The following is a 12,982-nucleotide window of genomic DNA, read 5'->3' as shown; positions in this document are numbered from 1 at the left end:
AATCTTCAAGAAAGTCAAGGTGAACATAAAGATAGCCTAGGGCTTGCTCGATGCCAAATTTATCTCCAAAGTGAGATATACTGAATGGCTCTCCTATGCCGTGTTACTCAATAAGGCTTCGGGGAAATTGAGAATGAGTGTTGATTACACAGACCTCAATTAGAAATGCCCTTGTTATTCTTATCAATTTCCAAATATTGACAGAATGGTAGATAATTTAACCGGGCACAAACTTTTTCATTTCTGGATGCATATTCTGGATACAACCAGATATCCATGTACGAGTCAGACAATGAGAAAAAAAATTTATGATTGAGCCAGCCAGATACTAGTATAACATATTTCTTTTTGGCCTAAAGAATTTTGGAACGACATACTAAAGAATGTTGGACAAGGTCTTTGATAAGTGTTTTTTATATCGTTTTTATTAGACATTTTTCCTTCTTATTTTACCATTTTTGTTTGCTTTCCTTTCATTTGACCATGTTTTACGCTTTGATATTATTTTTCCTATGTTTTCAGGTCATAATATGCATTTCAAGCGAAAGAGGGATGAAAAATGGAAAAAACACGGAAAAAGGAGAAGAATTAGAAAGTCTCCATACAAAAACCAGAGGTCTATTACGGGCACCCGTAATGGCTATTACGGTCCGTAATATGCTTGCTTCTCCAACCCTATTTTGAGGCGCCCTAGTACTAAAACTAGAGGCCTGTTATGGGCATCCGTAATGGCTATTACGGCCCGTAGTAGGAAGTCGAGCTTTCTCCTAATTTGTTTCCTTTTTCGGCCTGATTCCTTATGTTAACGATATTATAGATCTAGAAGTGGGATTGAATAGGTCAGTATTTGAAATTTAGTGCTTTTAAAAGATGTTTTCAACGGTTGTGAAAGCTCCCTAGATTACAATCATCTAAACGATCAATTAAGGGAAAGATCAGATATGCGTGAAACCGAATGGAATAACTACTATAGAGATAATCAACCACTATCTAAATCAATCGATTACTACCACAATCCTTGATATCGTTACCTCTAATAATGCGTTAACACAATAAGAGAGCAAGTACAATATTAATAGATTTGTGTGAGATTAATTTTATCGAACACTTGGTGAGCACTCCACACCAAGTCTCAATTTCACTCAAATTGAATGTCCAGAATTTTACTCAGTTGCAATCATAGTGATTGCACCAATTTATCGAACATCTACTATGCAAAATAATCAAGCGAGATTTATTTTAATATTAATTTCACACAAAACGTAATTAATTCAGAATTTAAATAGTTAAGAGAAAGAGAGAAAAACACTAGATTTATTTAGGCAGTTCACCTACCGTCCTCTCTTAGGGTACATCTGCCCTTAATTCTAAATTTAGAATTGAGACATATTTATTATTAAGTTGCAAAGTTGATACAAAAGAAGAAATTATCACCACCAACCAACCCCTAATGTTGTTGCATATTCTATTTGCTTCTCTCCCCTTTATTCGAGTTGAACCAAGTCCTTCAAGCACTTCGAACAAACCTCTGGTTACAGCTACCTTATTGCAAGAACTCCACGTTCTCCATAACTTCAGCTCAGATGATTTCGATCGCAAGTCGCTTGGACCCTAAGCTTTCTTCATAATCCTCCAGTTACCGTTACTTGTTTGACCGAGCCCATCGTTCTTCAAACTTTTCACTCGGCTGAATCTGTGAGGCAAAGGTTAGTGCAAAAACCCCTAATTCTTGGAGGACAAAATCCCAATGGTTTTATTCAAGAAAAACCCACACAAAGCCTCAACCTAAACTAAGATTACACAATCCTATTTGGACCTTATCACCACAATAATGTACAATGATCAACAAAAATTGTTATGTGTATTTATTGAGAAATGCAATAGAGAATGAAGATGAAGAGAACTTTTTGTGTATATCTTTCACTTTTCTTCTTACTTGTTAAATAAGACACTCTAGAATATTTATATGATGCATGGACCAAATAACAAACATAACATAATTATTTTGCACAATTACACAACATAAAATTGAGTCCAAGCAGTGACCACTCGGCCTGTTCATATAGGTCACTCGACCTGTTCAGACTCAAGGCAAAATTATTCAAGTGAAGCAGGCGATGAGTCGACTCAAACAGGGGATGAGTCGACTCAAATAGTGTTTTTCCAGGGTTGAGTTGAACTATGACTCGACCTGTTCAGACCCGTGGCTACATGGTTCAAATGGAAATATGCAATGAGTCGATGCAACATGTGGATGAGTCGACTCATTCAGTTTTCCCAGGATTGAGTCGACCTATGATTCGAGTTGTTCAGACCCGAGAGTTACGCTCCGGGTCATGAGTCGACTCACAGTTCTTAAACTGTCAAAAATGAGTTTTTAGATGTATTTTGATAAATTTAAACCAATCTCTTATGAACCTAGGGTATTAATGATGCATGATTCACATCTATGCTATGCTCCTATATGCCTGGACACGTTGAACTTATACTTTGAACATGTTAGGGGATGAATGCATTCTATGATATGATGACACCGTCCAAAGTACACGTTATGGGAAACTAGAAAGGTTTGACACCATTAAAATAAGAACTAGGCATCTTTGCCCTCACATACACCCCATTTTTGATGATGGTAAACCGTAGCACAATCACATACTTTGATAGACATCCTCCCCCTAATTTTATGCATGCCTTCAAACATTCTGCTATTATAAATCTGCTAAATCTGATATTGTGTTTCCATTGTTTCTCCCCCTTTGACAACATAAAAAAGAACCAATGAAACGGTCAACATGAAACAAAGATATTCATAATCACTTAGTCAACTATTATGCAACATATAGACATTAACAACCATGCACATAACATGAAGTCAATGTAAGAAGTATAGACATAAATATTGCACGAAGCAAAAGAAAATAAGTAAATAACATTGCAACATTTGTTTAGCATAAACTTTAAGACGAATAACTAAATACAGTAACATGCATGTTAAATATGATACCTAAGCAAGTTCAAGTATAATTCAAACATAGAAATTGATCAAACTTAGATGAAACCATAAAATGAACATCAAGAATTACATAGATCAAGTATATACATACATAGTTGATCAATATAGGTCAAATAGATAGGAACGATATTCCTCCAATGATGATAGATGACGGGTGCCCTCACATACCCCACACTTATAAATCAAGAAATATACATGCATAAATATAAAGCAAGCATCATATATAGATTTAAACGCGGTCTGAGATGTCGAGAACACCAAGTTCCCTACGGATGTGGAAGAAAGGCTCTGTCGCAAGTGGTTTTGTGAAATTATCGGCAAGTTGATTTTTGCTATCAACATGCTCGAAGACAATGTCACCTTTCTCAACATGATCCCTAAGGAAATGATGCTGAATTTCAATATGTTTAGTGCGCGAATGTAGTATAGGATTTTTGGTTAAATTGATGGCGCTTGTGTTGTCACAAAAAATGGGAATATGTTCAAGTTTAACATTGAAGTCGAGTAATTGTTGTTTGAGCCACAAAATTTGAGTGTAACAATTACCCACACAAACATATTATGCCTCGGCTGTTGACAAAGCAACTGAAACTTTCTTTTTGTTGTGCCAACTCACTAAGGAATTTGAATAAAAATGACAGGTGCCACTAGTGCTTTTCCTATCTGATTTGCAACCGGCAAAGTTGGAATCGGAGTAGCCAACCAAAGAGCAATCACTTCCCTTAGAAAACCAAAGCCCATACTTTGAATTACCATAGAGGTATCTAAGTATGCGCTTAACTTAAAGAATTCCTTAACCAAATTTATGTTAGTAGATCCAAAAATAATTTCATCTACATAGACTTGAACTAAAATAGAGTTTTTTCCTTGACGCTTAATAAAAAGGGTTTAATCAACCTTCCCTCTTGAGAATCCTTGTTCTAGTAGAAATTTGCTAAGACGCTCATACCATTCCCTAGGGGCTTGTTTGAGACTGTACAAAGCACGTTTAAGCTTATAAACATAGTTAGGATGCTCATAGTTTTCAAAACCGGGAGGTTGAGATACATAGACCTTTTCATTAATGCGACCATTTAGGAAAGCGCTCTTAACATCCATTTGAAATAATTTGAAATTTTGAAAACAAGCATAGGCACGCGAAAGGCGTATAGCCTAAAGTCGGGAAACCGGAGCATAAGTTTCCTCATAGTCGATGCCTTCCTCTTGGTTATACCCTTGAGCAACAAGGCATGCCTTGTTACGAGTTATAACTCCGTTTTCATCTAACTTGTTCCTAAACACCCATTTAGTACCAATTACTCGATGGTCTCGCGGAGGGGGAATAAGATCTCATACCTCATTTTTTTTGAAAGGATTAAGTTCCTCTTGCATTGCTAAAAACCAATGTTCATCGAGTAATGCATCTTTGGAGTTTTTAGGTTCAGTTTGAGAGACGGAAGAGAAATGATAACAAAAGTTACTTATCTTTGACCGTGTGGTAACTCCCTTTAAGATATCTCCTAGAATATTATCGATGGGATGATCCTTAGAAGATTTCCATTCCAAAGGAAGATCATTATTATTAATCGAATGATCTTCCCCTTTCTTTTTGAATATTTGATATGGCTCCTCCACAGCTTTTTCCGGATGGGGTTCAACATGTTTTTCTTCTTGATCTTTTATCATGTCTTCCGAAGGAACACCTGCACCATCAACAATAATACATTCTCCGGCAGTTTTCGGATAAGATTCATCAAAGGAAACATGCACGGATTCTTTAACAATAAGTAACCTTTTGTTGTATACTCTATATGCTTTACTAGATTGAGAGTATCCGAGAAAGATACCTTCATCGGCTTTTGAGTCAAATTTACCAAGGTTTTCTTTACCATTATTTAATACAAAGCATTTACATTCGAAGACATGAATATGTGAAACATTAGGCTTCATTCCCTTAGCAGTTCATAAGGAGTTTTGTTTAGAATAGGACGAATGAGTATCCTATTCAAAACATGACAAGCCGTATTTATGACATCGACTCAAAAATATTTAGGAAGGACGTTTTCATTGATCATAGTCCTTCCAAGCTCTTCTAAAATTCGGTTTTTACGTTCCAATACTCCATTTTATTATGGAGTTCTTGAAGCAGAAAAATTATGATCAATGTCGTTCGTTTCACAAAATTCTTCAAAGAGGTGGTTTTCAAATTCACCTCTGTGATCACTTCGAATAGTAACTATGCTAGTGTTCAATTTGTTTTGAGAAAGCTTGGCAAACTTTTCAAAAGCAGAAAAAGTGTCACTTTTACTTGCTATGAAGATGGTCCAACAAAATCTAGAATAGTCATCTACTACAACAAAATGATAGTAGTTTCCACATAGACTTTTAATTCTAGATGGCCCAAAAAGGTCCATATGGAGAAGTACAAGGGGTCTCGTTGTTGAAACAATATTTTTAGATTTAAAAGAGATCATTGTTTGCTTTCCCATTTGGCATGCATCACATAAGTGATCTTTTGAAAATTTGATTTTGGGAAGACCAACTACTAGATCTTTTGCTATAACTTTATTTAGCAAGTCAAAGTTGACATGCGCTAATCGCCTATGCCAAAGCCAAGAGTCTTCACTCATGGAGACGAGACATTTAGCGCTAGTCAAAGATACTTCATTAAAGTCAAGCATGTATACATTATTTACCCTCCAACCCTTAAGCACATCATTCTTTTTATCATTATGTCACATAATTGGCTAATACTAATGAGATTGTGCTTAAGGCCTTTAACTAAAAGGACGTCTGAGATAGTAGTGGAGGGGGGATTACCTACACTACCTTTTCTGAGTTTATCTCCCTTGCTATTATCACCGTAGGTTACAAACCCTTTCTTCTTAGCCACACAGTCAAAGAACAAGGAAATGTCGCCTGTCATGTGTCTTGAGCATCCACTATCAAGAACCCATGTTCTCTCCGTATTCTCAAGACATTCCACCTACAAATTTAAACAAGGGAGGGAGGTACCCAATTTTCATTGGGTCCTAGTGTGTGAGTGAAACTTTGGTTGCATTTGGGCAACCATTGAAAAATTCCTTTAGGGACCAAAAATCTCCTAAATCGGCATTTAGCAATAGTATATCCCCTTTTGCAACAATATAGACAATTTAAGTTAGGATGAGAGTTGCTTTTGCTAACTTGATCCTTTACCACATAAGTGTACTTTTTATAAGGATTATTCATGTTACTTCTAACATGTGGTTGATCAATAGCAAAGGTAACTTTAGGTTGTAAAGCCTTGCCTAACTTAGCTTGAAGAGTTCTAGCCTCTCTTTTCCAAATGTGACAAGTTTCACATCCAGACCATCTAAAGCAAAATCCCTTATCATTTTCAATTTTGCCTTTAGTAGCCTCTATCATAGATCTCTTAAGAGTTTCTAATTCCTTTTCGAAATCAGAAATCTTCTTTTATAAATAACAGAAAATTTTCTTATTTGAGGCTAAAATTTTAAAAGCTTCCTTGGTCTCATTGTGTAGAGTACTAAAGGCATTTTGCAAATCAAAATAGGACATTTTATCAACATGATCATATTAGAATGACTTGCATTCTTTTTCTTCTTTTGATGAGCCGTAAGACAAAGATTGACATTTTCTTCATCATCACTTGAGTTATCATCGCTTAAGGACTCACTATCGCTTTCCCATGTAATGTATACCCTTATAGCTTTGCTAGATTTGTTGTGACGTTTGGCTTTTCCTTTGTCTTTCTTTAACAAGGGACAGTCTGACTTATAGTGACCGACCTTTCCGCAATTAAAGGATGATCCTTTTGACTTAGTTGTCTTGCCTTCCTCTCGATTCAAGAATTTTGATTGTCTTCTATAGTTGACAAGATTTTTATCTGAATGTTGAACTTCATTCTTTCCAAGGTATCGGTTATACCTCCTTACGGACAACCCCATGTCTTCATTCGAATCTTTATCATCATCACTTGATTCACTCTCACACGCATCATTGGTGGATGACTTATATCTTGAAGCCTTTAAAGCAATAAACTTCCTTTCAGTGTTCTTATCTTTCTCCTTATTTTCCTTCTTTTGACTCTTCTCATGTTTCTCAAGATTCATGAGCTCTTGCTCATGCTCTTGAAGCTTGCCAAACAATGTTGTCATGTCCAATGTTCTTAGATCACTGGCTTCCTTAATCACGGTGACCTTTGGTAGCCAATCCATGTTAAGACATCTTAATATTTTATTAGTAGCAACATTATTAAGGGTAGTTCTACCAAGAGAATTTAACCGATTGATTAGATGAGAAAATCGCTTTTGCATATCGGCAGGTTTCACCATCCTCCATATGAAAAAGTCAAATTCTTGAGTTAAAGTGTTGATTCTAGCTAGTTTGACATCATTGCTTCCCTCATGGGTAATTTGCAATTAGTCCCATATAACTTTAGCACTAGTACAATGGGACACCCTATAATACTCATCAACACCTAAGGCGGCAATGAGCATATTTCTGACTTTCCAATCATAACTATACTTTTTCTCATCTTCTTCATTCCATTGTGCTTCAAGTTTAGGTATAACAAAACCATCCACATTGGTCATGGTTATTTCCATAGGACCATCTTGGATGACTTTCATAACTTTCCTATCAATAGAGTTGATATGGATACACATACAATCTTTCTAATAACTATATTTTTCACCGATAAAAATAGGCGCTCTATTGTACGCTCATTTAGGATCGTTACTCATTTTCTAAAATGTTATATGAGAAGCACTAGATGATCCGACGCTTGTGATACCACTTGTTAGACGATAGTACCGATCTAGAAGGGGGGGGGGGGGTTAATAGATCAGTTTTTGAAATTTAGCGTTTTTTAAAAATGTTTTCAACGGTTGCGGAAGCACCCTAGATTATAATCGTCTAAATGATCCGTTAATGGAAAGATCGGATATGCGTGAAACTGAATGGAATAACTAAGATAGAGATAATCAACCACTATCTAAATCAATTGATTAACCACTACAATCCTTGATATCGTTACCTCTAATAATGCTTAAACACAATAAGAGATCAAGTAAAATATTACTAAATTTGTGTGAGATTAATTTTATCTAACACTTGGTGTGCACTCCACACCAAGTTTCAATTTCACTCAAACTGAATGTGCATAATTTTACTCAGTTGCAATCAAACTGATTGCACCAATTTATCGAACAGTTACTATGCACAACAATCAAGCGATATTGATTTTACTATTAGTTTCACACAAAACGTAATTAATGCAGGATTTAAAGAGTTAAGAGATAGAGAGATCAAGACCGAATTTGTTAAGGCAGTTCCCCTATCGTCCTCGCTTAGGGTACATCTGCCCTCAATTCTAAATCTAGAATTGAGATGTTTTTATTAACACGTTGCAAAGTCAATACAAGAGAACAAATGATCACCACCAATCAACCCCTAGAGTTGTTGCAGATCCTATTCTATTTTTCCCCTTGATTCGAGTTAAACCAAGTCCTTCAAGCGCTTCGAACAAACCTCCGGTTACATTTACCTTATTGCAAGAACGCCACATTCTCCAAAACTTCAGCTCGGATGATTTCGAACATAAGTCGCTTGAACCCTAAGCTTTCTTCATAACCCTCCGGTTACCGTTACTTGTTTGACTGAACCCTCCGTTTTTCAAACTTTTTACTTAGATGAATCTGCGAAGCAAAGGTTAGTGGAAAACCCCCCAATTCTTGGAGGACAAAACCCCAATGGTTTTATTCAAGAAAAACCCACACAAAGCCTCAACCCAAACTAAGGTAACCCAATCTTATTTGGACATTATCACAACAGCAATGCACATTGCTCAACAAAGATTATTATGTGTGATTATTGAGAAATGCAATGAAGAATGAAGATGATGAGCACTTTGGTGTATATCGTTCACTTTTTTTGTTTATTGTTGAAGAAGAGACTCTAGAATATTTATATGATGCATGGACCAACTAACAGACATAACAAAATTATTTTGCAAAACTACACAGCAGAAAATTAAGTCTAAGCATCGGGCACTCGACCTGTTCATACATGTCACTCGACCTGTATGGACCAGAGGCAAAATTATTCAAGTAAAACAGGAGATGGGTCGACTCAAATAGAGGATGAGTCGACTCAAACAGAGTTTTTTCCAGTGTTGAGTCAAACCTATGACACGACCTGTTCAAACCCGTGGCTATATGGTTCAAATGAGAATAGGCAATGAGTCGACGCAACATGTGGATGAGTCGACTCATTCAGTTTTCCCAGGATTGAGTTGACCTGTGACTCGACCTGTTCAGAACCCGAGAGTTTTTCTCCGAGTCATGAGTCAACTCACAGTTCTTAAACTCCCAAAAATGAGTTTTGAGATGTATTTTGACCAATTTAAACCGATCTATTATGAACCTAGGATATTTACTATGATCAAGTGCATGATTCACATCTATGATATGCTCCTATATGCCTGGACACGTTGAACCTATATTTTGAACATGCTATAGGATGAATGCATTCTATGATATGATGATACTGTCCAAAGTACCATTATGGGCGATTAGAAAGGTTTGACATCATTAAAATAAAGACTAGGCATATTTTCCCCCACAGATGTGAGGGGTGCTAATACCCTCCCTTTGCATAACCAACCCACACATCTAAATTTCTCTTTTGTTTTATCTTTTGTGGGTTTTGTTCGACATTCTTCCTTTTTCCTTTGAAAATAATAAAATTCGATGACGACTCTTGTTTTGTTCATTTTATCTCAGATCAACTTCACCTTCTCAGTATTCTGTTGGGCAATTTCTGGTCCAAGTAAATCACTCTCACCTGATTCATACCAACACAGAGGTGTCTTACACCTCCGACCGTACAATGCTTTAAACGACACTATTCCAATGCTAGAATGAAAACTGTTATTATAAGTGCACTCGATCAATGGAAAATGACTATCCCAAGTACCTTCTTGTTCAAGTACACAAGCCCTCAACAAGTCCTCCAATGACTGAATAGTTTTTTGTGTCTAACCATCAGTCTGCAGATGATAAATAGAACTCAATCATAGTTTAGTACCCAAAGCTTCCTGCAAACTTTCCTAAAATCTAGATGTAAACTGTGGGTCTCTATCGAAAACTATACTTAACGGGACACCATGTAACTTCACGATTACCTTGATATAAATCTCAGCCAACTTTTATAACGGGAAATTGATATTAAACAGAATAAAGTTCAAATTAAAATCAATCAACAAACAACCTGACTTTTTCATAAACACAGATTTTCAAGCGATTCCTATGGAGTACCATAGATGTGAGGGGTGCTAATACATTCCCCTTGCATAAGATGATTAGAGGGTGTTGCCTCCCTTTAATGTATTCTATTTATTTTCAAATTGTTGAATCCTCGTTGCATTTGTTTAGTAAATGCCCATTTGCCTTGAAAACTTGGTTTTGCCTTGGAAAAAAAATGAGTTAAAAAAATGAAAGTATTCAGTTTTGAAAAAGATAGTATTTGAATTTTGAATAAATAAAATATTTATTTTTGACAATGCAAAAAACTTTGCTTTACTTCAAATGAAACTTTGCAAGTGGACGTTGGAACTGAGTTTCAAATATTTTGAAGAAAAAAAAATGAAAGTATTCAGTTTTGAAAAAGAAAGTATATTGAATTTTGAATAAATAAAATATTTCTTTTTGACAATGCAAAAAACTTAGTAAAAACATTTCAGAAGAATATCTATTTATATAGCTTGTTTGAATTGATTTGAGAAGAATATTGTGTAGAAAAGTTTAAGGCTATTCCAATTGAAAAGGAAATTACCATGGCAGATTCAAAAAGAGTAAAAGAACAAAAAGCTTTTGATGAAACAAAACTTGGTGTCAAAGGACTTGTTGATGCAGGTATTACCAAGGTCCCTCGTATCTTCCATCATCCACATGATAACACCAAAATTACAAAAAAGTATACTACTCCTCCTGTAATAGATCTTACCAACATTCACGAAGATCCACGTGCTCGCAAAAGAGTGGTTGAAAGTGTTAGAGATGCATCAGAGACATATGGATTTTTTCAGATCGTAAATCATGGCATCCCTGTGAGTATTTTGAATCAAATGAAGGATGGAGTGTTAAGTTTTTTTGAACAAGATAATGAGGTGAAGAAGAAGTTTTATACTCGTGAACCAAAACCTTTCATGTATTATAGTAATATTAAACTATATACAGCAATTGCAGCTACTTGGAAAGATTCTTTCCTCTGCAACATGGCTCCGATTCCACCTAAACCAGAAGATCTGCCAATTGTATGCAGGTAATCTTGGCTAATTAATGTTAATCTTCTCCTAATTAAACCATAATCATGCTTATTTTTATTTGTTTCTAGGGAGATATTGTTGAAATACTTGAACCAAGTGAAGAAACTGGGGAATATATTGTTTGAGTTACTATCAGAAGCTCTTGGTTTGAATCCCAACTATTTAAGAGATTACGGTTGTGCTGACGGCTTATATGCTTTTGGCCATTACTATCCGGTATGTCCTGAACCGGAATTAACTTTGGGAACTATAAAACATTCTGATGTTGTTTTCCTGACGGTGCTTCTACAAGATCATGTTGGTGGCCTCCAAATTCTTCATAAAGACATGTGGATTGATGTGCCTCCGGTCGACGGTGCTCTTGTCGTTAACATTGGAGATTTTATACAGGCATGTTTTTGTTTTTGTTTTTTCTATTTGGTTTTCATCCTATCATCAATGTTGTGGCTAATTAGAATATTTTTTTTAATCTCAGCTTATAACTAATGATAAATTCAAGAGTGTTCAACACAGAGTACAGGCTAAAAATGCTGAACCAAGAGTCTCTATTGCAAGCTTTTTTGGCACTCTTAATCATCAATCTACAAAAACGTTTGGTCCTATAAAAAAACTCTTATCTAATGACAATCCTCCGAAATATAGAGAAACTACAATTTCAGAGTTTGTACACCACTATGCAACAAAATGTGCTGATGGTACTTCTCCTCTGAAGCATTACAGGATTTGACCAGCACGATGGTAGTGAAATTGGCTATGTGACTTTATATTTTCAAAATATAATTTAGATTGAATTATATAATTAGGTGTGAGTGTATTTGTAGTTATTTATAACTAGATTAAGACCCGCACCATGCGCGGTTATAATGAATAATGATGCATCACATATAAATAATGATGATGTGGCACAAATTATATTGAAGTGTCAATATGATAGTACGTGGTTCAAATTTAATATATTATAATAAATAGTTTCTACACTATATTGAAACATTACCATGCTTCGGTTACTCACAGTATTGAATATTTGTCTTGGATTTGAAAGTTCCGCCTTTTAAAAAAGATTGAGTCCCTATTTTAATTTGTTTGTCACAACTTTGTTCGTTCGGACTCTCTCTGCTCCATATGCGATATGGAAGATGAGTCTTTGTGTTTGAGACTCCAATGATTCCATAAACCTTTGACTTACCTTGGATTCTTTCTTATAGTTCTTTTTGGGTTACGTAGTTTGATTGTTCGAGTTCACCTTATTAAAGATAAATAAATAAAATACCATGAATTTAAACACGCGTTTCTCTGATTTTATTTATAAAAGAAAATTGATTTTTTAGATTCGTTGAATAATAAATGTATCTTATTTATTATATAATCTAAATACTTTGATTGTTCAATAAATTTAATAAATAAATTTTCTCGTTTAAATGGAATTGGAGGTAATAACTAATATCACTCTAAATTTATGAGAATCACAATTATGAAAAAGTAATTATTAGGTATAAAGTCATTCAACATTTATGTGAGGAAATTATGAAACACATTGTGTGGTTATCACTTTCTATGCAATGGAGTGGATTCAAGTACAATATTCAACTTTGTGTTATCACTTTCTATGTAGAGTGGAATAGATTGGAATGAAGTTGGTGGTGGTATGTCACAATCTT

At 35.2% G+C, this 12,982-nt stretch overlaps 1 protein-coding gene across 1 annotated transcript; it reads left to right on the top strand.

Annotated features, from left to right (window-relative positions):
- Positions 1 to 10,787: 10,787 nt before the first annotated feature.
- On the top strand, positions 10,788 to 12,314 carry LOC127097000 (1-aminocyclopropane-1-carboxylate oxidase homolog 1). Its single transcript, XM_051035522.1, has 3 exons — positions 10,788 to 11,320; positions 11,393 to 11,714; positions 11,800 to 12,314. The coding sequence occupies exons 1-3, from the start codon at positions 10,833 to 10,835 to the stop codon at positions 12,049 to 12,051; spliced, it is 1,062 nt and encodes a 353-aa protein (XP_050891479.1). The 5' UTR covers positions 10,788 to 10,832; the 3' UTR covers positions 12,052 to 12,314.
- Positions 12,315 to 12,982: the final 668 nt, after the last annotated feature.

This window comes from Lathyrus oleraceus, chromosome 6 (assembly GCF_024323335.1).
Source record: "Lathyrus oleraceus cultivar Zhongwan6 chromosome 6, CAAS_Psat_ZW6_1.0, whole genome shotgun sequence".
NCBI classification, from domain to species: domain Eukaryota; kingdom Viridiplantae; phylum Streptophyta; class Magnoliopsida; order Fabales; family Fabaceae; genus Lathyrus; species Lathyrus oleraceus.
Note: the sequence above shows the minus strand (reverse complement) of the source record. Positions and strands in the feature narration are given on the sequence as shown.